Source organism: Schistocerca americana, chromosome 1 (genome assembly GCF_021461395.2).
Source record: "Schistocerca americana isolate TAMUIC-IGC-003095 chromosome 1, iqSchAmer2.1, whole genome shotgun sequence".
Taxonomy (NCBI): domain Eukaryota; kingdom Metazoa; phylum Arthropoda; class Insecta; order Orthoptera; family Acrididae; genus Schistocerca; species Schistocerca americana.
The window spans coordinates 1,167,450,302-1,167,476,971 of NC_060119.1; the positions used below are offsets into that span (position 1 = coordinate 1,167,450,302).

At 39.9% G+C, this 26,670-nt stretch overlaps 1 protein-coding gene across 1 annotated transcript in view; it reads left to right on the plus strand.

Moving 5' to 3' along the window:
• Nucleotides 1–13,848, plus strand: part of LOC124551882 (major facilitator superfamily domain-containing protein 9-like) — a 48,264-nt gene extending 34,416 nt beyond the window's left edge. Inside the window, exons 4-5 of the mRNA XM_047126475.1 lie at nucleotides 1,421–1,630; nucleotides 12,178–13,848. Coding sequence (XP_046982431.1) covers nucleotides 1,421–1,630; nucleotides 12,178–12,878 — 911 coding nt within the window. The 3' untranslated portion in view covers nucleotides 12,879–13,848. The remainder of the gene's footprint in view (nucleotides 1–1,420; nucleotides 1,631–12,177) is intronic.
• The last annotated feature ends 12,822 nt before the right edge of the window (nucleotides 13,849–26,670 follow it).

Genomic DNA, 26,670 nt, shown 5'->3' on the forward strand with positions numbered 1-26,670 from the left:
CTTGCCTCTCCTCCCCTGTCGCTGGTAAATGGGCACGTACTGGGGATACAGTAAACAGCAGATCCTGTTGTTCGGTCAAGTCACAGCTGGTATTACCTATAGATCAGTAAGTTGGCCTATTACTTTATTGTCATTCTCGAAGTTTGTTCAGCAAACCTTTTCAGGTTTCAAATTTTGAGACATTGGAAAAAGCTGACAGAACTCGAGTCATTCGCAACTCACTCACATACTTCAAGGAACAAATTTTTATGCATCAGAGTAGTGACTTACAAAATGTGCCAGAAAAATGAATAAATAGTTTCAGGACTCTGTACAACATGCTTATCAAGAGTGTGTGGAGAGCCAGAAATCTACTGCACTATGTCTCTGTAAGCAAAGTTCTGAGACTTTTATTCCCCGTGTATGTGTAGAGATAGCTGAGTGCCCATTGTTACCTGCGTATGTATTTATTCCAATCTTCTTAGTCCATCTCCTCCTTCCCCCTGTCTCTTCTGTCAGTCTCCTCGTGCTCCCTCGTGGTGGTGGTTCTCACCCCACAATATTTCTTTCCAGATCATAACTAATATGTCTACCAAATGTGGTTGAAATCATTCCAGGTTGAGGATGAGGTTTTACCTATTGCTTTGCCCACGTGTACATGTCAAATGTGTTTCATTTATATTTGACATATTTCACACGTTTGTACACACAGAGGTATTTTGTTTGTACCTCTAACATATTTTTAACTGCAGTTTCATTTTCTTGCTGTTCAATGTTTATAATACAACTCCTGAACTATGTTTCACACAGTGGTATAATTTGCTGGTATGTTTGTTGGTATCTGTGAACACTATCTGCAAAAGGTGTTACAAATACCGTTAGTAGGAAAGGAGTAACGAATTAAAATGTCATGCTTCATGCGAAAACAGATAGTGTAGTCAGCAATAAACTTTTGTTCTTTCAACACTTTCGTGGGGGTTGCCAGTGGAAAAAGTTTTGTAAAGGTTTGATATTATCTGTAAAGTTTGTTGCAAGCCAGTAAGTGCTCTCATTCCCAAATAGTGGATGGGTAAAGTTTGGCATTTGCAGGTTGCGAGCTACACTTCTTTTTGACCCCAACCTCTTTGATATGTAAATGTATATAAGGTAGCCTGTGTGTTAATTCAGGATATAAGCTATCTCCATTCCAAATTTCATCCAAATCCATCCAGTTGCTTCAGTGTGAAAGACTAAACACACACACACACACACACACACACACACACACACACACACACTCACTCACACAAAACATTGTAGACTGTTCAACAAGTACTGAAAAAAGTAATTTTTGTGCTAACTGTTCATATTCTGTTTACTCTTTCTAGCAAATTTAAATTTGTCTATTTTAATACATGGAGTACTTCACAGCATTCAAGCATGTTATATTTTTCACTTTCAGGTACTTTCAAACACACCCAGACATTATGCAGACCTCTTGTGGCTGAGCTGGCACCACCTGAATTCCACTCAGAAATGTATGGGAAAATGAGTGCAATGTCTGGAATTGGATTTATGGTTGGACCTGCTATTGGAGGACATCTAGCTGAATTAGATGGAGGAATGTTTCTTGCTTTTCAGTTGGCAGCATTGTTGTTCTTACTTAATACAGGTAAATAATCTTCTGTTCATCCAATAAAATCCTTGACCTATTAGATTTAGTGCAAAAAAAGTCTGGAAATAGTAACAAATCAATAATACTGTTACAGCAAACATCTAAATGACGCAAGCATTCTGATACAATGAATGGAAAGTGAGGCCAGTAAAACTGATGATCTCTTCAGTGTGATCCACACATTGCGGAGTACATACGTTTCAGGCAGCCAAATAATAAATAGTGTTCACAAATTTAATTTTCGGCACCTGAAAGTAGAAATGTACTTAATTTTGTCATGTGCTCCAACATGGACCACATGAGGTGTAAACAACAATGCTCAAAAACAGATTGTAGTGTTCAGCATCTTCTGCTACTCACTGCTTTCTGCATGTAGTGACCACCCACACGCCATTGTTTGTATTCCATCCATCATGTCCAAGTATGGCTATTCTGAGTCAGACCAAGAGGGGGATATGTGGTTTTATATATCCCCCCCTCTCCTTGCCACAGTTCTGAATGACTATCTTAGCACGTGAAAATTTCCTCACATTCCATGTATACTTTTTCTTCCACTTTTAGTTCTTTTAAACAGTTAATTTCTGGGTCCAGAACATTCTCCATTAATTATTGACACACAGGGCATTTAGCTCCAAAATCAGAAAATTTGCATGTGTGCTTTTCTGCCTCTCTTGTCCTGCAGTCATCTTTTCATGGTTTTACTGCAGCTGGGAAATTGGACAAAATAAATATTTTTTTATACACTGATGCCAGGAAATCTCACTGCCTGTGCAAGTACTGTGCCTCCTTTGTTGTGAGGAAATCCTTACAAATGCAAGCCATCACTCACATCATTTATTTGAAATCAAAATATGGTACAAATATAAAACAACAGTATGGCTTCCCAAAGAGTTTGGATATAGTCAGAGGTAGTACATTTTTCATGGGTTATTTTATTTATGTCAATGCACCTAAAAGTTGTATCTTAAGATTTCTGATGTTTAAATTATTGATTATACTTTATGTTCTATTTTATGCTACTTTCTTGCAAATATTGAGTGAAATGTATGTGGTGTACAAAAATTTCCAGCTCTCCTATTAAATCCAAAGTACGCAGTTTCCGGAAATTATGGAATACCTTAAGATCCTCTGTTTGTGGATGAGTATCCAGTGTTTTTGTGTTTCTATGACTGACTTTATGAAGAAAATTATCTTCTTAGCTCAAAACAGAAAAAATAGCATTAATATGTAGATTTGTGCATAGAAAATCACAACAGGCACAAAAAGGCTTCACAAAACAATTGCGTGTAGTAAACTAAATCCCTTTGAACAAAGAGATCAGTGAGAACAAACTACACATCACTAGCTGGTATACCCGGCTACACTTGGGGACTTCATACGAGATTGTGCACTGGTAGTTGGAATGAAAGGATAAACTTCAAAGTATAAGAAGTAAAAAATTTTATGGAAAACAATTATATCTATTTAAATACTTGTTTATAAACAACTGTTTTAATCTTATTATCCAGGGTATATATGTAAAAATCCTTAAGATTTCGTACTTCAGAGCAAGCTACGTATAGAGAAGCAGGAGTCTTTGAGGTTGATGCTGCAATGTTTTAAAATTTGGCTTTGTGTTTTGTTTATTATAAGACTGTAGGCTGATTTGAATGGAAATTACAGTCTTCTAAATTGGAATGGCAGTTCAGTAGAGATCAGAGGTATTTGGGAGATAATGTGTGTCTTCGTACTTTAAAGTCATATGTTCGGCTTCGATGATGATATTAGACAGCTGTTTGGTGATCATCCTTCTTCCATTACATTGTTTTGTGGGTTGAGATTTTTGAGTAGTGTGATCAGAAATCCAATTTTAAGTTAGTGTAATGGCATTCCTGGTACTTGCAAAGAGCTTAGAAATTCGGTAGGGAAGATCACACTTTATTCAATGTTCACCATTGTGCCGATCGACTTGTATATACACTCTCCACCAGGAATTTTCTTTTGAATATTTAATTTGACCTTTTGACAATATTACTTTGGTGATTCTTCAGTTTCTCCCAGCACATTTGTTGCTCGAACAGTCCACAGGTATATTGCCGGTTCATAGTGTCCAACAGGCACAATATTTCGGCAATCAGACATGTCCCCAGGAGCGCTGATGAACTGAGCTCTTGAGGGCGGGCGGCCGATTTAAATTGCCTCCCCCCGCAGGCTGCTCTCTTTGCCGTCCACTCGCTGGCGGTCGCGAAGACATGGGCATCGGAACATGTCGTAGCGTCGATGTGCTTGCTACGCCCGCCCTGATCGCCAGTTCGTACTTCTTGCTGAGAGTCTTCTTAATTACATTCAATGCCGGGTCCCAAGCCTTGCTGAAAGTGTAGCTGCAATCTCAGTTAAGATCTTCCCTGGTGTGAATTTCGATAGCCTCCCTATATTTAGAGGTCTGAGCCAGGATCTTGGTACGCTCATAATCCTTATCATGTTTTTGGACAAACAGTGCTCTGCTACCACCGACTTACTTGGATATTTCAGTTGAGTGTGCCTTTGATGTTCTCGGCAACGATCTTCGATGCTGCGTACTGTTTGTCCGATATAAGTCTTCCCACACTCACAGGGAATTTGGTATATACCAGCCTTCCTCAAACTGAGGTCATCTTTCACACCTCCCAATAATGCCAGTGTTTTATTGGGCGGGCAGAAGACGGTTTTAACTCGGTGTTTCTTTAAAACACGGGCGGTTTTCCCCAATAGTGCACCATTGTACAGAATAAAGGTAGTGGCTACCTCTTCTACCGTGACTTTATCCGTCTCCACAGGTTGTGCTGTGATGGTGGGACGGAGAGCGCGTCTAATCTGCAATTCCTTGTATCCGTTTTTTCGGAACACGGTTTTGAGGTGTTCCAATACCTGAGGCAGATTCTCTGCGCCTGAGATGCTGTGCACCCTGTGTACTAGTGTTTTTAGTACTCCATTCCTGTGAGAAGGGTGGTGGCAGCTGTCTGCATGCAGGTACAGGTCAGTGTGTGTTTTCTTCCTGTACACACCGTGGCTCAGGGTACCATCAGCTCTTCTCTTGACCATGACGTCTAGGAATGGTAATCTTCCTACTGCTTCGGTCTCCATAGTGAATTTATGTTTGGATGTATGGAGTTTAGGTGTGTAAGGAAATTCAGGAGCTTGTCCCTACCAGGGGGGCCAGATGACGAACTTATCGACATAACGGAAGAAACAAGTAGGTTTCCAATTGGATGATGCCAGGGCTTCCCACTCGAAGTGCTCCATGTACAAATTCGCGACCACTGCCGAGAGTGGGCTGCCCACTGTGGCTCCATCCGTTTGCTTATAGTATTCCCCATTAAACAGAAAATACGTCGAGGTCAAGACATGCCTAAAGAGTTCGGTGGTCTTCTCGTCAAATTTCTTCCCAATAAGCTCGACTGACTCTCGTAGAGGCACCCTGGTGAATAGTGAAACCGTGTCGAAGCTCACTAGAATATCAGTGCCTTTCAGTCTGAAGTTGAGACGTTTCACGAAATGCATGGAATTACGGATATGGTGAGGGCATTTACCTACATAGGGGCTAAGTAATTCAGCCAGATATTTTGCCAGCAAGTAAGTAGGTGCCCTAACTTTGCTGACAATTGGGTGCATAGGTACCCCCTCTTGAGGACCTTAGGGAGTCCATAGTTAGCTTTGATCTTCCTATAGGAGTCATCATCTAGCAGGTGCTGCATCTTCTCAATGTAGTACTTGTAGGAAAGAACAACAGTGGCATTACATTTGTCAGCAGGTAAGATAACAATCTCAGAGCACTCTCTTAGCTCCCGAATGGCCGCCCTCTCTCTACTGGTAATGTTAGTCTTAGTAGGTTTAGTTCTAGTCAGAGCCCGTCAGGTTTCCCGACGCACTTCTTCTGCTGCTTCAGGTGGTAATCGCGCTGCAACCTGTTTCACTGCACTGACGATGTCTGCGACCGTAAAGGGAGAACAAGACCAGGGCTCTACTCAAGGACACGGATCTACCAGGGGGGACATCAAGAAATTGTTACCTCGAGGACCTCTACCACCAAGACTTTATGCACTCCCTAAGGTCCTCAAAGAGGGGGTACCTATGCGCCCAATTGTCAGCAACATTAGGGCACCTACTTACTTGCTGGCAAAATATCTGGCTGAATTACTTTAGCCCCTATGTACGTAAATGTCCTCACCATATCCGTAATTCCGTGCATTTCGTGAAACGTCTCGACAACTTCAGACTGAAAGACACTGATATCCTAGTGAGCTTCGATACGGTTTCACTATTCACCAAGGTGCCTCTACAAGAGTCAGTCGAGCTTACTGGGCAGAAATTTGACGAGAAGACCACCGAACTCTTTAGGCATGTCTTGACCTCAATGTATTTTCTGTTTAATGGGGAATACTGTGAGCAAACAATTGGAGTCACAGTGGGCATCCCACTCTCGTCGGTGGTCGCGAATTTGTACATGGAGCACTTAGAGTAGGAAGCCCTGGCGTCATCCAATTGGAAACCTACTTGTTTCTTCCATTATGTCGATGACAAGTTCATCATCTGGCCTCATGGTATGGACAAGCTCCTGGATTTCCTTACACACCTAAACTCCATACATCCAAAGATCAAATTCACTACGGAGACCGAAGCAGTAGGAAGATTACCATTCCTGGACATCATGGTCAAGAGAAGAGCTGATGGTACCCTGAGCCACGGTGTGTACAGGAAGAAAACGCACACTGACCTGTACCTGCATGCAGACAGCTGCCACCACCCTTCTCAGAGGAATGGAGTACTAAAAACCTTAGTACACAGGGTGCGCAGCATCTCAGGCGCAGAGAATCTGCCCCAGGAATTGGAACACCTCAAAACCGTGTTCCGAAAAAACAGGTACAAGGAGTGGCAGATTAGACGCGCTCTCCGTCCCACCATCACAGCACAACCTGTGGAGACGGATGAAGTCACGATAGAAGAGGTAGCCACTACCTGTATTCTGTACAATGGTGCGTTATCGGGGAAAACCGCCCGTGTTTTAAAGAAACACCGAGTTAAAACCGTCTTCTGCCCGCCCAATAAAACACGGGCATTATTGGGAGATGTGAAAGATGACCTCGGTTTGAGGAAGGCCGGCATATAACAAATTCCCTGTGAGCATGGGAAGACTTACATCGGTCAAACAGTACGCACCATTGAAGATCGTTGCCGAGAACATCAAAGGCACACTCGACTGAAATACCCAAATAAGTCGACGGTAGCAGAGCACTGTTTGTCCGAAAAACACAAGATGGATTATAGGCATACCAAGATCCTGGCTCAGACCTCTAAATATTGGGACAGCGTTATGAGGGAGGCTATCGAAATTCGCACCTAGGAAGATTTTATCAACCGAGGTTGTAACTACATTCTCAGCAAGGCTAGGGACCCGGTATTGAATGTAATTAGGAAGACTCTCAGCAAGAAGTACAAACTGGCGACCAGGGCAGACGTAGCAAGCACATTGACGCTATGACAGATTCCGATGCCCATGTCTTCGTGTCCAGTGGTGCGCGGGTGTGGATGGCGAAGAGAGCGACCCGCAGGGGAGGGGATTTAAATCGGCCCCCCCGCCATCAGGACTCAGTTCATCAGCGCATCTGACGATGGGGACATGTCTGATCGCCGAAATATTGTGCCTGTTGGACGCTATGAACCGGCAGTATACTGTTCGAGCAATATTACTTTTAGTTGCCAAAATTGTCCTTTCAAACAGCCAGTCTGGACTGGTATATTATGACCAATGTTGGGATAAATTTGGTCGATTAGTTGGTTTTCAGCAGTGGCTATGTTGCAGAAATCACTGTTGAGTTTGAGGCTGGTCATCTGCTCAGTAGGATATGTCTCTTTTTAAAAGTTGAGCAAAATCTGCTGTTATGTCTTTCAATAGTTCAGCTCCCATATTTTGATAGTCACAGTGTTTGTATGTGTGGCCAGAGATGTGAGTTTTAAAAAAATGCATTGATCTTGTCTGCTTGTGTTGACTTTGGGATAACTGGAAGTGCTCATCAAAAATCTCCTGAGAGTATGAATAGAGCTCCTCCCATCACATCAGAGTTTCCTTGCAAGTCTTGTAATGTTCTATCCATGGCTTTCAGTGATTTTTTGTTTTAATGTGCAATTGTGCATTCGGCCCAGAAGATAATTTTGAACTGCTTTAGAAGTTCACCCCATCCAGATGCTCTTGAGATTTTACATACTGGAAATTGTTCTTCGGTTGTATTCAATGGTAGCTGTAGGGCAGAATGGGCAGTTCGTCCTCCTTCCATAAGTATGGCTGCAATGCCAGATGGTGCTTGTGCAAGTGTGATGCGTTGTTGAGCACATATTTCTGCCAGCAATAGATTATTAGAACTGTTTTCCTGGTGGTCCCTGGTGTGTCCAGGTAAAAAATTCCCCAGTGTTGTTTTCGATGCGGTCCATGGTAACATTGTAAATTTCCTTTCAGTTGTCATTAAGGAGTGGTTTGTTGTCAGCAGTGTATTGAAGTAGTTTGTTGATGTTGTAGCTTTTTTCCCTTGTAATTCCGAAGTTAAGCACACTGATAACATCTTTTCATGGTGCTATCATCGCAAGTTGTACTAAGGTCTGGTTGTTTATTGTTAATCTTTTATCTTCTTAGCAAATGAATGCTTCATTGAAGATGTCTTTGGATTCGGTGATCAGCTCAGGATGAGCTTGTCGGATTTGCTACAATATATCATAACTCATACTCTCTTTGAGGGAGTCCCATAGCTGTTTAGGAATTAAATGGGTGTCATGTTATAATTCTGCCAAATAAGTCTCATTTGTTCAGCAGAGGCTGTGACTGAGGCTTCTTGTAGTGTTAATTCCCAGTGGTTGTCATTTTCATAAGAGTATGAGGGGGACGAGATCTCTTCTGAACAGCAAGTACCAAGGCATCCCAGATACGTTCAGTAATGTTTATGTCTGAGGAGTTCAGTGACCAGCAGAAGTATTTAAACTCAGTGGAGTGTTGCTGGAGCTACTCTATAGCAAATCTGGACTTGGGGCGGGGGGGGGGGGGGGGGGGGGGGGGGGGGTGTTGCATTGTCCTGTTGGAATTGCAGAAGTTTCCAAAGTCCATCGCACAATGGACATGAATGGATGCAGGTGATCAGACAGGATGTTTACATATGTGTCACCTGCCAGACTTGTATCTAGACTTATCAGTGGTCTGTCATCACTCCACCTGCACACATCCCACACCATTACAGAGCCTCCACCAGTTTGAACAGTCCTCTGCTGACATGCAGGGTCCATGGATTCATGACGATGTTTCCGTACCTGTACATGTCCATTCGCTCAATACAATTTGAAACGAGACTCGTCTGACCAGGCAACATGTTTCCAGTCATCAACAGTCCAATGTCAGTATTGACAGGCCCATGTGAGGTGTAAAGCTTTGTGCCGTGCAACCTTAAAGAGTACAGAAGTGGGCCGTCAGCTCTGAAACCCCATATCGATGATGTTTCATTGAATGGTTCGCACGCTGACACTTGTTGATGGCCCAGCATTGAAATCTGCAACAATTTGTGGAAGGGTTGCACTTATGTCACGTTGAACGATTGTCTTCAGTTGTCATTGGTCCTGTTCCTGCAGGATCTTTTTCTGGCCGCAGCGATGTCAGAGATTTGATGTTTTGCCGAATTCCTGATATTCACAGTACACTCATTAAATGATTATACAGGAAAATCCCCACATCGTTGCTACTTCGGATATGCTGTGTACCATCGCTCGTACACCGACTATAAGACCACGTTCAAAATCACTTAAATCTTGATAATCTGCCATTTCAGCAGCAGTAACCAATCTAACTGCTATGTCAGACACTTCTCGTCTTTTATAGGCATTGCTGACCGCATCATCTTACTCTGCCTGTTTATGTATCTATGTATTTGAATATGCATGCGTATACCAGTTTAAATTTGGAGTATGAATTAAAATCCATGGAGAAGAAATAAAAACTTTCAGGTTTGCTGACAATGTTGTAATTCTGTCAGTCATCAAAGGACCTGGAAGAGCAGTTTAACAGAATGGACAAGCCTTGCAAGGAGGATATAAGATGAACATCAAGAAAAGCAAAACGAGGATAATAGAATGCATATGAATTAAATCAGGTGACAATGAGGGAACTAGATTAGGAAATGAGACTACTTAAAGTAGTAGATGAGTGTTGCTGTTTGGGAAGCAAAATAACTGATGATGGTCAAAGTAGAGGATATAAAATATAGACTGACAGTGACAAGGAAAGCGTTGCTGAAGAAGAGAAATTTTTAACATTGAATACAGATATGTGTCATGAAGTACTTTCTGGAAGTATTTGTATGGAGTGTAGCCACATATGGAGTGGAAACATGGATGATAAATAGTTTAAACAAGATAAGAATATAAGCTTCCTGGAGTGGGGGATAAAAACATGTTCTTTTATGAAATCCCACAGTTAAATCTCTACGTGTGAGGCCTGGAGACTTGGGAGGCCACCAGTCATGAATTTCATCTTTTGCTCCTCCTCGAATGCTGTCATTTGGGTAACATAGGACATGCTTAGAGAAATTGTCTAAGCATATCCAGGGTTACCTGAATGATAAGATTTCAGATTGGGAGAGGAGTAGAAGGTGAACTTGATCACCAGTGGCCTCACAGGTCTCCAGACCTCACACCTTGTGACTTTTATCTTTGGGTTTATGCATAAGAGCACATTCTTATCCCCTTTGCCTGACACTCTTGAAAAGTCTGCAACATCACATTGTTGAAGCTGTGAATTCAATAGAGAGAGACCAGCTGCTTTGTGTGAGGCAGGAAATGAGCCACCATTTTTCATATTTGTTGTGTAGCACATGGTGCTCTCATTGAGTGCATAAAAATTTGAACTTTTCTCTTCCCAGGAATGTTGGACTTGCGTTCTTATCTTTTGTAGTTTTGAAGCAATAAATGTTTGAAATCTGTCCCTTTTTTTTGAATAGCCTTGTATTAGCAACTGTTCTAACTGCTATCTTTTGAGGCCTAAGTACGTCTATCCAAGTAGACTGTGTGTGCCCCGCTCCAATTTTAGTTGCATATTGTAAATGCAAGTGAATTAGTCCATGGGGCACTTGTTTAAGGACAGGAGAATCTATTGTATTTGAAATATGCTTTAATAAGTAAACATTGCAGCTAATATTTTTACTGATGTAGCGCATATGCTCTTTCCATGTAAGATGTTCTTCGATCGCAATAACTAAAAACTTATTTTTATTGGATGTTTCGACTATAGACAATGATTCAGTATGAGGTTGGTTATATTTCAACAAGAATTTCAATACAACAGTCTTTTCCTTGTTTATAGTAAATTTATTCACTGTTAGATGTTCTGTGATCAGTTCAGAATTCTCTTTATTGCTTTGTAATGCTAGCTGATCAGTGCGGCCCCAGCTAATAAAATAATGTTGTTTAAGCATCATGGACAAATTCAGTGTGTGTTGCCCACTCCAAAATCCTTAAGACACTACCAAGTTATCATGTTAGGAGCAACGGTGCTTGAATTATTTAGAAAATAATTTCTGGGCTTATTAGTGTGCGTTTTTTGTGTGCTTTTGCCTGTGACTAGTTTTGTATAAATACTGTGTGGCAGTACACATCATCTGTTACTACAGATGCATTGTTGTATTCTGCCAGAAGACAAAAAGACTGAACTTGTGTGCAGACTTATAAAATGCTATGCAAAAATGTTTTGAGCAGTGTAAGGAATGCGTACAGGTGTGTGTATCCAAATATATCCTACATTAAAGGGACAATCGCTAATTATGAACATGTTTTAGTACATTTGCAAATCTGGATCTTAAGTATAATTTCTTCTGAACCATATCTCTTGCTTGGCCTTTCCTAATGGAGTACAATGACATACATAACGTATAGATTTTCATATTTCCTGTCACAGTGTCAGGTCACATTTAAAGCTAGGAAAACAGTCACAATAATATAACATGACAAATAGTCTCTTAGTAATGCTAGCAACATATGCGTGTGTGTCTAGGTATTTTATTGACCTATTACTCCTCTTGCAATTATTTAAGGCCTAAAGGTAATTGTTCACCTAATAGGAGAGTTGAAAGGCAATTTAGACAACTCAACACCTCTATTATTAAGCAAGTTGTTAAATTTCACCAGAGCTTAGCATTACCTTCAGTACTGCTCTCTTTGGGTCCAGGGGATCAAGAATTAGATTGAACATCGGCCATCACATAAGGATGCTCAGAGATGGACTAAAATAATTGCATTACTATGATGGCTGCCAACAACAATGTGTTTCATTAATTCACTCTTTACCTGGCAAATATCAACTATCAAAATCCAGGCAGTAACTATCTATCGAAATTTTCCTCACTGCAGTCCAGTCTCCAAAAAAATGTGCACTCTCATCCCTTCCATATGTTGCGTGTAAAGGCATTTCATACATACTATGCAGCTATTTGTTACATAATTTTTGTTGTCTGTGATTGTTTAAACTTAAACTGAAATTCTATATTTGTGCTTTTTTCCAGGCATAGTATACAAATACCTGTGGACTGCAGAAAAATCTAATTCTGCACCGGTGTTGGAGACACAAATTAAGCCTACAAAAACTGGAGTGTTAAAAATAGTAGCAGAACTTACAGAAGTAGATTGGTCTTTTTACTGGGATTTATTTATTATAAAATTTCTTTTATCTTTTGCACAAAAAGTATTCTACTCCAATTATTCTAGCACTGTACAAGAAAAATTTGATCTTACTCCAAAATGGGTAGGGTATACCATATCATTTCAAGGTATGATTGGTGCCATTTGTGCATTTTCAGTGAGTTGGATTGAAGGGTTTCTTTTCAGAAACTGGAAAACCAAGTCTCTTGTACTGCTTGGTTTCTTGTTGCTGTCTTTTGCATTTTTTGCTGTAAGTGTTGTAGAGCAGTTAAATATTTTTGTTTTCTTTCTTATACCATTAAGCTTTTCATTTTCTTTGCTACGGATTCTTAGTACCAAAATGATAATAAACAGAACAGATCCCAATAAGAGGGGTTCTGTTACTGGAGCCAGTAACAGCATTTCGTCAATTGCTCGCTTAATTGCTCCACTATGTTCAGGTGCAGTGCTTGAATACTTAGGACCTTCATCTGTACCATTATTATCTGTGGCGAGTTCTTTTTGTGGAGTATTGCTGGCTGCAGCATTTCCACTTAACGTTGTGCCTCAAAAGAAATATAGCTGACGCCGTTATCATTTACGGTGAAGCTTACCAGTTTCACACTCCAATGTTGCTGTTCGTGTGTAATGGTATTACTGATCAGTAATTAATTGTCAGAGTTTGTTAAACCTTGTATTCCACAAAACGTGTGATTGACAGGGTGTCAGATGTGAAATTATTAAAAACACTGACTTCATATGTAGCTAGTGCAGAGAGAGAGTAAGTTAAAGATTGTGTGTGCCAAAGTATCTGTATACTGACATGCATTTAAAAATTTTAATCCGGTTGCTGACATTTTATCATTCTCACTGTGTGCATGAGAGCTACAGATGTCACTGAAGAATATTACTCTAGTTTTGTTTTATTTTAAACATTTTATGTTTGTTACTGATGGTATTAAAGTTCTATTTATTATTATTGTGCATAAAGTAAATGGATTGGATATAATTTAGAAATCAACTTTTAAAATTTTGTAATCAATTTTATTGTCTTTATCAAATTTCAAAACTAGAAGTACTTTGTTAACACAGGATGAATTGAAGCTTTAATATATTGTTAATTTTGCCAGTACCTTTCTCGAAATGTGGGCTGTTGACAGTTGATAAAATTAGATTTTAAAAAGACCTGCATGTGAAAAACATGGTATTGTCACATTGTTCCTATCAGTATTTATTGTTTTTAATGGCTTGGAAGTGACTGTGATGTGCTAAAGTGATTGTGGCTATATTATTTGATGGAGATATTTGCATTGTTTTACCTTCTGATCAATGTATGTGGCATTTCTGTTTATAACACCATTGATAATTCTTTAATATAAGGTCCAGTATAGATTTTGGACTGCATTTCCAGGGGACCAAAGTTTGGACTGAATTTCCAGGAGACCAAAGAAATAATGCATGTTGTTTATGTAAACTCTGTAATTTCAAAAAGATAGTTCCTGTGACAAGTACTCCATATATGTTCAATATTTTTTATAAGTTAATATACTGTTATTAAAAAACTACAAATACTTATATTATGTTGGCATAAATTATCAAGTCTCCTAACAGCGACACAACTCCCACACTTTCCCAGCTCCATGCCCACTTTTTCAAGGATGCTAACAATCCATTTTCGGGTAATTTGAGACCAAAAATAAAAATTTGTGTTCTGCATGAAGCTAAATATTGAAGTAAATGTACGTGGCAGATTACCTCCTAAGAAAAAATGCAAAATTGTTATGGTACTAAATGGAATATTGCACATCATTGGTGTTATGGAATGAGACAAAGGCTTTAGAAATTGGATAAGCATATAAATTCTCCAATCTGGCTATGTGTCAAGAATGACTTAGGAGGAAAAATTATTAAGATATTACGTAGACTTGATCATAGAATACTTTCACATGTGCTGGAATTAGGGGAAAAAGCTCAGCAGCAGTTCATGTAGGCAGAAGACTGGCCTCCAGTGTAAGCCAATATGAAAGAGGTTTTATCTGACCGGGGGGGGGGGGGGGGGGGGGGGTGGTATGTAAAGTGCGGGTGCCAAGACATCTGTGCTGGGTCTATTGCATTTCTTGATAGATATCAACTGTGTGCCATTAAATGTGACAAATGATCCAAAAATTCTTCTCTTTGCAAATGGTAAAGAATTATTATAAAAGATGCAAAATGTAGTACAAATGATGTAGCTAATAGGGTATTCAGCAACTGCAACTTTCAGGCAACAGATTAATGCATATTTGTTACCAAACTTGATGCCTGTGCTTTCTGAGAAATTATTGTAAAAGTGAAATTGTATTGCCTGAATGTTGCCTGCGAGTGACATCCACCATTCAAAATTCTTAGGACTGGAGGGTAGATGGAAGGCTATCTTGGGGGTATCACTTTTAAGTGCAGAAATTGAATGCTGTTATCTTCACTGTAAGAATGATCTCCACTGTCTGACTTCAAAACACAATTTGTTTACTTCCCTTACTTTGTCTATTCCCATGTATGGTGTTAGATTATGGGGAAACACTGTTCACTCACCAAGAACATTTTTAGCCCAGAAATTGTCGGTCATTGATCTGTTGTCAGTTAGCAACCTTCATGTAATCCACTGTGTAGGTGTTTCAGAATTCTAACTCTGCAATCCTTATGCGTACATATTCCATGGGATTTGCTGTTGACCTATTGATTCATTCATTAGGAACTGCAACATTCATTCAGTGAACACTAGACTGAAAATTATGTCCACCTGCATAACACTTGACTGAACATTGTACAGAAAAGTGTGCTCTATTCAGCAGGTTTAATTTTCAATAGGCTTCCAGCAGAATTGGAGGAGATGAATGACCAATCCCAAGTACATTCTCAAATCAAGTTTAAAGATTTCCCTGTACACTCCTTTTCACTGTTGTTCAAAACTTTTCTCTGTGAAGTGTTATTCGCACTTATACTCTGTTTTTGTGTACTATTAGTCTCTGTTTGTAGATTTTTAACCATTTTTCTGTAAACTATGCTCTGACTCATTCTGTTACAAAATAGCTTTGGATCACTTGGTAGCTGGTAAATAAATAAATAATAAATTGTACAACCTCAGAAAAACTAGGTGACTTCCTTGTAAATATTTATTATATATTTCAGCCTCAGGTCAATAAATGCTCTCATTAACAGTTTGGTCTTGTTACCAGTTTAGTATCCCTCAAACAACAATGAGTTGGATCCAGGTGGCTGGCAACTGCCACTGAGGGCATGCATGAGGCAGTGCATGGCAGAGCCATTGACACAGATGTTTGCCTACTGCTGGCAATAGGCCTACCCCAGCAGTTCTTTTACATACATAAATTACCTCAGACCTGGGTTTCACCTCACACCATGCTTTAAATTGCTTCTGGTTCATTACTCTGTCACTTGTGCTGGTTGGATTGTTTGCTGTGCACATATCTCTATGCAGTCTTCGGGCACTCTGCTCCCCCATGGATTGCCTTACACGCAGTTTCATTTCTCTTCCCAGTTTCTGACTAAACTACAAATGAAACGTAAGTTCTTTACACAACTACTAGTACTTGAGTACAGTCATCTGAACAGACTTGAACAGATGGTCATAATGTAAGCATTTCTACTCGATGACCATTGGAATGGAGGGCTGCAGTTAACCAAATAACAGTGCTAATACCACACAGTTATGTATACTGTTACATAGCTAACTGTAGCCTTCAGTTCCAACAGTCGCAGTGCAGATATTCACATAATGAGCACTTCTTCATGCCTATTGAGTTGACCAGTTATTACATAATGCATACATTTATATATTGTATATAAAAGTCAATTTAATTTATAATTTAGTCTCCATCAGTTCATCTGATGACTTAGTAACATGGTGAAACTGGTAATGGTACCATTTGCATGGCCTGATGCTTAAATATATAATACAAAAAGTTGAAGATTAAATAAGATGTGTCTTGACTGCTGAAAAATATAACTGAAAATACCTAATCGGTTGAAAAATCACAATTACTGCTCTTTGCTATTGGTTTGGGTTGTCACAGCATATAACTTCAGGTCATATTAGTGCAAAGACACAGTTAACAAATTATTGCATGTTCAGCTATATTATTATTATTATTATTATTATTATTATTATTATTATTACTACTTTAATATACTCCATTTCATAATACTACATATGTGTTCCATCTACACGGGACTTCAAAATCATTACTTTGACTTCACATGTAGTTGAACTAGCAGTAATTTATTAATGTATTGTCACAGTAGTATGATGGCGTTTCTGTGACAGCTGATATTAGCAATTGAATAAGCACTTTATTTATTTATTTTTTTTTTTTTTTTTTGTCACAGACTTCTCCATTGCAATAAATTGTTGTGCTGTAAGATGTATAAAAAACTAATTTTAAATGGATAGTTCAGATGATCTCATGTTTACCTCTATCTTGTGGACCTGTGAAATGTAGCCAAATCAGTGATCAGTTAAATTTGTGTCCAAATATATTCTACTCTCCCTTAAAAATCATTCATAAAATGTATTTCAGTGAACTTAGAAATCGAGTGGTTGGGGCTCTTACTATTCTGAGAGATAATTGTTGTTGACTTATTGTGCCATGTGGTGAATGAAATACTGAATGAAGCGTGAGGAGTCTCAGTCAAATTAAATGAAGAATTAATTGAAATTACTACCCTATATGTTTCCACTTCCCTGATTCCAAATAAGAGAAAGCTGGCTTACTTGAAGATCTTACGTCTCCAGACCCTGGCAGCAATGGGGATCGAACTTACAGCAGGTGTTACAGAACAATGGGCAGGGGAAATCTGCAAACATGTAACAGAAATTCAGAAAATATACATTGACCATTTAAAACACAATAGAATGCAAAAAAATGGCTCTGATCACTACAAGATTAACTAACCTAAGGACCTCCCACACATCCATGCCCGGGGCAGGATTTGAACGTGCGACCATAGCGGTCACGCGGTTCCAGACTGTAGTGCCTAGAACCGCTCGGCCACTCCGGCCAGCAATAGAATGCCTTTTACAGCATGGGACAACACCAATCCACAATTGCAGATTACTGTCCCTATAGTCAGTCCTCCACAGGAATAGAAGTTACAAGAGAAAAATAATCAAATAAGAAATTAATATTCATCCAGCCCTAGAATCCTAACTACTTAAGTTTACTGAACAGTCAAGAGAGGAAGAGGGAAAATTTTGTTGACCATGAGAAATGAGAGATTTGAATGTGAAGGTCACCGAGTGTGGTAACTCTGTCAGCATTGGTGAGTGCTGTGGAGTCAGCTCACAGTGCAAGCTCCATGTACAAATAATTACTGCAGTAGTAGTAGACCTGCTTTTTATTCACAGTGGTGGTGGGAGACTCCCTAGTGAGTAGGTTGGGCATTCTGGTGTTGCGTGTCTGTGTCTCCAATTTGGACACAATTCCTCCTTTCTTCAACAATCTACACAATGTTGTGAATGTATTAAATATATTCAGCAGATGCTAAAATTACTTGGACCTCACAGTCCATAGGTCCTGGATCCAAGCCACACTTCAGTGGATCCAGCATACTGAGAAAAATCGATACTGTAATAGAAATTTATGTATTAAGTTTTCTTACTTGTTAGATATTCATGCAGTCAACCCGTGGCTGTGATTGTTGGATTTGTGATTTTACCTCTTGCATGAATCTGACTGGAATTCTTACTAAGCAAATAATTGAATTTCCTTGTAAGGGCTGGACAAAAGTCATTGAGGCATCTGCACATATGCATGAAATATTGTGGGAGAGTCTTAGGTCTACATTATGTCAGACAGAATAGCAAAACTTTTCATGAAGAAAGCAAACAGTATACCATGAAAATTTAAGCTGTGCAGAAATGTGATTACTGTGTCATGCGGAGGAATTCTATGAAGTTACAGAAAGTGGCAAATGGTTGTGAATCATATTACAAGTTGGTAATGAGAATTTTAATGCAAAAGTAGAATAGTACAGCTGGTCAGCAATTCTGGTTGATTGGCAAGACAGTTTTGAATGGGGGTGCTTTCTCTGGTTAGCTGTGATAGAGCTGTAGGGTGGCATGAGCCAGTTTCAAGATGGCAAAGCAGAGGTGATGATCATTTGATCAGAATACAGATGGGCATTGGCTGTGAGATTACTAACCAATGCACTCCAAACGGGTATTTCCAGTTCAGTCTTTGGCAGCTGAGAACACGAAGATACTCATTTGACAGTAAAAGAATGAACTTTACCACTGTGTTGAGATACATTTCAATTCCTACATAAAACAGCATTTTTCTCTGAGAATACTGCTGCATTTGCAATCAGAAAATGTAGTATTTTTTGATAGATGCAAGCAATGTGGCTTGTTCACTGCAAAAGTGTAGTAATTAGCTCACCGTACCTCAAGCCAACGTAACTATCAGGCTGCCTAATGGTTTCTCCAAAAGAGCAAAATATTATCTATCCCGTGTAAAATCCTACAACTTACAGTTTAAAGTTAGTGGATATTAGGACAAAATGCAGGGCTCTTTTCATGAAAAATTTGTCACTGAAATTATGCAACAAAACTGAACAATTAGAGAAACAGCATTGCAGAGGGAAGAACTACCAATTGACGAGAGGACTGTAAGATCCCACCTGCCACATTCTGAAAGCTATTTATAGAATTAAGCCCTGCATATAAAATCATAAACTGAAAACCTCAAGGTCACAGCCAAAAACCTGTGCACTGCAATACGACTGAATCGATATAAAATGCAAAATGTACACAAAAATAGAAATTGGGAACAACTGGGCTTAAAATTAACACCCCTTTCACCTATTGTAAAACTTGCTTGGTGTTGCGAGTGATGTGTAGAAAGATAACTTTCCAAACTCTTTGAGTAGGACCTAGTTTCTGTGCCCACCACACAGCTGGCAAGACACCATAGAAAACATTTAACAAGCCTGCTTACAAATATGTAATAAAGAAATGTGGTTGGCAGAACCACATTTCCTTATTACATATTAGGATGCAAATGTGGCTAAGGAAAGAGCTTCAGCTACAATATGATTACCTGCTTAAAAAGTTTCATGAAACAGGTTTAAATAAAGAACCTAGGAAGATGCTTAAATGTCCTATGTATTGCTTCTGCAGGGATTGCAAGGACAAGGTAAGAATAATTACAGTGCACACAGAGGCATTCTTCCCATATGAATGGAAGAGAAAGAAGCCCTAATGACTGGTACAGAGGGAAGTGCTCTCTACCATACACTTTGCAGAGTACGGGTGCAGATGTAGACTAGTTTTAAAACATAGGATTTGACTGTGTTTTAAATGTGAGGTTTTGCAGTCAATACATGGTACCAGTTTGGATTGATGGCAGTGAGATATGAACTTCTAATGTGAAAACTTTTTGAAACTATAAACGTGATTAATGATCAGTGGTGAAATTCGTATCAAGAATTATTAGAAGACAGGAAAATAACACAAATGGGTGAGGGAACAGACTGGAGAAGAAGACATAACAGTGAATGCAGTGGAAAATGAATGGAAATCAGTGGGACATGTAGTCAAGCATATTGGTGGTAGCTGAAACAAGGAAATTCTTTGCTGGATTCCAAGAGAGAACAAAGATCTAGACAATGTCATAATTGAATGTGGAGTAGGTGCTGGAAGTAAAGTTGCAGTATCGACGTGGATGCATGAGCTATAGACTGAAATGCACATGAAACTCTGAATGAGGCCTTTTTATGTGGTTGGTCTTGTATGACTAATGAGGTTGATGGTTAAGCACAAAAAATTGATAGCTAAATCATCAATTACTATAAATGGTTCACCGAGCGGGGTGGCGCAGTGGTTAGACGCTGGACTTGCATTCGGGAGGACGACACGGTTCAATCCCGCGTCCGGCCATCCTGATTTAGGTTTTCCGTGATTTCCCTAAATCACTCCAGGCAAATGCCGGGATGGTTCCTCTGAAAGAGCACGGCCGCCTTCCTTCCCCATCCTTCCCTAATTCGATGAGACCAATGACCGCGCTGTCTAGTCTCCTTCCCCAAACCAACCAACCAACCAACCCGTAAATGGTTCAGAACAAATTGATTCATGAGGTAAGGCAGTGTTTTGTTTGGAGATGACCATGATTTCTGCATGTTTTAAAATGGTTTTCTTAGCAGTCACAATTGCATTTATGTCTTCAAGTTAATCATATCGAGTCTCTAAAGGTCATTCTTAGAATGAAGTGATGCACAGTAAAACCATACATTGTCACACAGTGGTCTTGTGCAGCAAATTGACGTGAATATGACCATTTGAGAGAGTCAGAACTGATGATGTAAAAAATAAATGTGACTGTGCATGGCAGTAAAAGCTATTTTAAAGGAACAACAGCGTTACTACTACATTTTTGGTTGGTTATTAAAGTACACTAGTGAATCCACAGATTGATGCACCACTGAGTGTCACTTATATTTCTCACCATGGCTCATAATATAAATTCTTCCCTGAGTTTAGAGAGTTTATCTTCCTGAATGTGAAGCTCTTCTGGTTGTATGCGATTTGTGCCATACAAAGGTACTTGTAAGCATTGGCCCCATCTCATGGGTTCACGACAGAGACACGTCCTTACTGCACGTAAGTCTGTTGATACCTGTATATTAAAAGAATTTTTGATAAATTGGCAGTGTGTTTTAGTTCTCCACAAACAAAGAAAAATGTTTGTACTCCAATAAGACGAAAAGAGCTTGAAGTGCTGCAGGAAGTCCAATGGTGTGAAACACCAACAAACCCAGTATCTGACAACATGCAGAAATGCCTGTTTTGTCGTGTTCGTAGATACATTTGGAAAATTTGTAACAGGATGCCTACCCTGTTAACTGCAGGGAAGTGATAATTGTCTTCGGCATGCCGGGAAGTAGCCAGATCACACTGACCAGGGAAGACTGTAGAAACTAATTCTCTGAAATACAGATGGGTAAGTTGGATGATAAATGTTAAATCATAGTTTCAATTATAATGTTGAATCATAGTTGCAATGCGTTTATCACCTGAGAGAAGGTGATCTAAGTAGGGAAAGAGCTGGAAGAGAATCCAAGATATAAATTACTTAGAAATTAAACACAACTATGTTGCTAAAAATAGACAAATGAAACCTGGCAATAGTTACCAAAATGTGTATTTAGAAAAAAAAATATTCTTGTGTAAACTGTGATAAAGAATGCTCTGAATCATTTGGTGAAAATCAAGAGCTGAAACTGACTTTGTTTTTTTAGATAATGTGATTGATGCTACTGCACAGTTGTACCTATTTACAGATTTCTATTAGTAAAGAAAATTACTCATTGTGACCAGATAGAATATTTTCCTTATAAATAGAATTAGTGTTTCAATATTATATTTAATGCTTTTGCCTTTTATTTATTTTGATTTCACTTTTTTCAGTATGGTCACCTTTTTACTGCACATTTCACTTTTTCAGCAGTTTCTTTGTTTTGTGCGTTTCTCCTTTTCCTCTTACACCAAGCAAAGAAGTGCAATGGATATTTGAATAAGCTCATATTTATGAAGAGTGGAGCTGAATCCCTGTCTGGTTAGCCTTTCTTAGGTTTTGCCTCATTTCCATAAATCAATTACAAATGTCAGCATTGTGCTCTAAATAATACCCCTAACAATTTCTTTCTTCTGGCAGAGGGTTTGAGGGGGAAGGAATAGGGGTGAAAGAAAAGGACTGGAGAGGTTTGGGAACAACAGGCAGAGTTCATAAAATTCACCCACAACCCTGGGTCAGAGGAGACTTACCAGATGGGATGAGATGGAAAGACTGATAGTTGAGGACGGCACCATGTAAGATTTGAAAACCTGAGAGTTTCAGGTGTTGATCAACTAAGGCAGATATGCAATTGGTAGGTGGTTCGAAGCCAGTAACTATTGGAGAGGCAGGATGATTGGGTTTGTGGATCTCAGGAAGAAGGTAAAATATGGGGGCATATAGTTTGGGTGGGGTAAGAAGTTCTATGGATTGAGAGGCCTAAGGTTTTAAGGAGGGACTACAGGTCACTTTAAATCACAGGGATGGGATCTTGATGGCAGATGCTGTATATAGAGGAGTCAGACAGCTGATGTAGACATTCACTAACACACTCCTGTTGGCCAAGTGTGACAGCAGTAGATCCTTTGTCTGCTGAGGGGATAATGATGGAGTCATCTGCTTTTAGGGAAAGCAGAGCCTTGAGTTCTGCAGAGGACAGGTTACGACTATGTAGGGACCTGAGGAAGTGTTGTGAAGCAATGCTGGATGTCTTTTGGAGGGCTTGTAAGGGATGATTTTGAGGTAGTGGTGTTGGATCAAGTTGTTATCACTGTCAGAACTGTTCACGGCAGGGTTCATTATCAGGTTTGCTGTTGGAAAGGTTTTGTGATTGGGTTACAAAGTGACATTTCCAGTTGACATTACGTATGAAGGAAAGTAGGTCCTTCACCAAAGCAACGTGATTTAATGCAGGTTTGGGGCTGAAAGTGAGACCCCTTGGATAATATAGATAATTCAGGAGGGGAGAGAGCTTTAGATGAGTGTTTGAGAGCAGTGTACTGTTGTGACTGGTTCTCATGATTATGAGCTGTTATTAGTCTGGGGGGCAGTGGTGAAGATAGTTGGTTGTTAAGTGGATTGGCCAAGCTCAGTTTGTAGGAGAAGAATCATGGTTGATGGTGTGGCTATCTGTGTTGCTGCAAAGGGATAGGAAGGAAAACACCATTGTTGATGTAGTTTAGGAGTAGGTGGGATAGCTTTTTGAGGTGAAGTCTGGCATGTTGTTGCAGTTTGAAGTTGCCTTGGCAGATGATATCAGCCAGGTGTAGAAGGAGATGAGGCATATAGGTCACAGATTAGCTGGGAAAGTGCAAGAGATTGCTGTATTTGAAACTGTAAAAGAGCCCAGTGTAGATAGGATTACATCCAGACACTAGGACTTTCAATGTTGGGCCTTTGGGAGTAACTCCAAGGGACAAGCAGGTTCCAAAAAACAGGATGTGGTACCTTAGTTTTGATAGCACAAAAGCATGTTTTCGAAAGAATGGGTGTAATATGTGACGGGGTTCACAATGGCCAGAGAGAATAGTGTGGAGTGTTAGAAATGGTTGGAGTGGCAAAAAAGAGAAGCAGAGGATGTGAAAAGATAGAAAAATGGAAGAAAAGCAAGGAAAAATTTGGAAAAATCAGAAAATTCCTATGAAAATAGTGGGAAGTTAAATAGTGAGAGGTAATGAGTGGGGGAGAATTTCTCCACAGAAAGTGGTCTGTATGATACAACAAAATGATTGGAAAAGAAGAAAATCAATAGGGAGGGTCATGAAAATAGACAAAATTTAAAAAACTGGGCTAAGAGAAAGTCGTTGAAGAAAATGTAAACTACTTTGTTTGGCAAATAAAGTAATGTAGAAGACAGCAGTAAAAGTTAATCAGAACAGTTTGGTGAAAAACAAACGCACAAAAATGTGAAATAATTGTGTATAAACAAGGTAAGTGGAGGGTGGGAAAGAAAATAGCTGTCAAATGTGTAAATAAATCAACGAAAGACTATCAGGAGAAAGCCCTGCAGTGCAGTGAACTGTAATTAAATTGTTATATGCAAATTCGTAAATAACAATGATTCTGTTCTCATGTACAGAAGTCAGTACTAGAAAAGTGGTAGGGGCAACATGTTGATTAATGTAGGTAGTACAGATAAATAAACGAATGGACTAGTACATAAGGTAGAAAACAGACAACAGTCTGAACAAGACAGATGACAACAAGGACTAACAAGAGGGTTGCATAAGAAGGAATGGTGGCCACATTGGCTAATGTAACAGTGAAAATAATTTTTGACAGTATTATGTCATTGGATAGATAAAAAAATCTACTAACCAAGCGGTAGCAGGAGAACACACACATAAAAAAAGGTTTTACATATGCAAGCTTTTGGAGTCAGTGGCTCCTCCTCCTGGCAGATGGGTTGAAGGGGAATAGATATGGGTGAACAAAAAGGGCTGGAGAGGTTTAGGGAAAAGGGATAGAGATCAGAACCGTGGGTCAGGGGAAACTTACCCGATGGGGCAGAAGGAAAGACTGATTGTTGGGGACTGCACCAGACAAGACCTGAAAACCTGAGAGTTTAAAAATAGAAGACAGGGTAACATGCAAGACAGAGATCACTGCTAAAACATCGTACATGAGCTAGTAAGAGTTTGCTGTCTTCACACCTCTACATACAGCATATGCCATCAAAATCCCATCCCTGTGATTCAAACTGACCTGCAGTCCCTCTTTAAAACCTCAGGCCCTTCATGAAGACTAGCACCTCAATCTGTACTTCTTACCCCACCCAAACCACACACCACCACCTTTTTACCTTCTTCCTAAGATCCACAAACCCCATCGTCCTGACCGTTCTATAGTTGCTGGCTTCAAACCACCAACTGAATGTATATCTGTCTTAGTCGATCAGCACCTGGAACCAATAGTACAAAGACTTCCCTCCAATATTAAAGACACAAACCATTTGCTAGATGATCTGTAATCTGTACCTGTCCTACTCCCACCACATACCTTGCTTGTCACCATTGATGCCACCTCCCTTTACACCAACATTCCCCATGTACATTGTCCGTTTGCTGCTGAATATTTCCACAGTCAGCACCTAGGTGATTCCAAACCTGCGACAGCCTTCCTGCTCACCTTAATCAACTTTATACTTACCAACAACTACTTCACTTTTGTGGTACTGACATACAAAAAGATCAGGGGTACAGGCATGGGTACCAGGATGGCTCCTTCTCATGCCAACCTTTTCATGCAGCACTTGGAGGGGGCTTTCCTGGAATCCATCAGCCTTCAGCCCCTAGTTTGGTTTAAATTCATTGATGACATCTTTGCCATATGGACTGATAGTGAGGCTGACCTGTTACAATTCCTTGAATCTCTCAATACCTTCTCCCAAAATTAAATTTCACATGGTCCTATTTATCATATCCCATGCTACTTTCCTCAATGCTGATCTCACTCTGACCAGAGGCTAGCTACATACTTCTGTCCTCATAAACCTCCTAACAAACAACAGTACTTACATTTATGCAGACTCTTTATGGCAATACACTGTCATTCTCACCTCAGCCTTCACTGGATACAATTACACTACCAGCCTAGTTCAAAACAGATTTCCTAAGCCATCACATGCCATCCTGATCCTGTCTATCCCTCCAAAAAACAACTTCAGAGCACACCATTTATCACTCAGTATTACCCTGGTCTTGAATGTATTAATCATCTACTTCAACAAGGCCATGACTTCCTAAAATCATGCCTGAAATGAGATCCAATCTGTCTGACATTGTGCCCACCACACCTAGAACAGCTTTTTGTTGCCCTCCCAATCTCTGCAGTGTCTTTGTCAGACCCTATACTCCTTCTGCACCCATCTCCCTACCGTATTGCTCCTATCTCTGTGAATTTTCCTGCTGCAAGACTTGCCTATGAACCCTCCTACCACTACCTACACCAGCCCTGTAATTGGCAAAACATATAGGGAGAGCCACCTGCGAAACAACATGTCTTATGCCAGCTGTTATGTAAACACTATTCAGCCTTTTACATTGGCATGACTACCACCAAGTTATCAATTAGGATGAATGAGCATAGGCAGAGGGTGTATACCAGCAACACACAATATCCTGTTGCAGAGTGTGCTCTGTGACATGAGAGTCACGACCTTGGTGCCTGTTTCACATTGAAAAATTTGCCGACACGGCACTTCTTGCTGTAGAAAAGAGCTATCACACCTGTGTGTTCAGGGAACCTATAGAAATACACATTAATGACAAAAGCTTCATCAAGAAATAAGAAAGTCTCAAGGTGAACAGATCCTGGATTCCTGTGCCACAGTGAATGATTATTACAGGTAACAAGGGAGGACCACAACAATAATGAACATGGGAAAGCCCTTGAACGTTGGTGTGCCAGGTACATATCATCTGTAGCTGTGAACTCAACTACAGTCCACAAACAGCGGTAGAGGGTGAAGCTTGGACAATACTAGCAATCATACTGGTGAAACATCAGAAAAATCATCAAACTGTAGAGGGCTGAGTGGAGACATCCATGTGTAAAGTCAGGATAACTGTTGGGAAACTGTGAAGCATAGAGTTCAGTTTTGTTTTGTCAGTGTTTACACATTGTCATCCATCTGCACCAGCCTTGGCTGCTGTTCATTCAACTGCATGTTGGATTCTAGCTGATATCCATTGAGTCAGCTCAGTGTTTGCACAACCAGGAGAAGATATCAGCGACCCTGGCGTCATGACAGCCTTGCCGGCTGGGAGC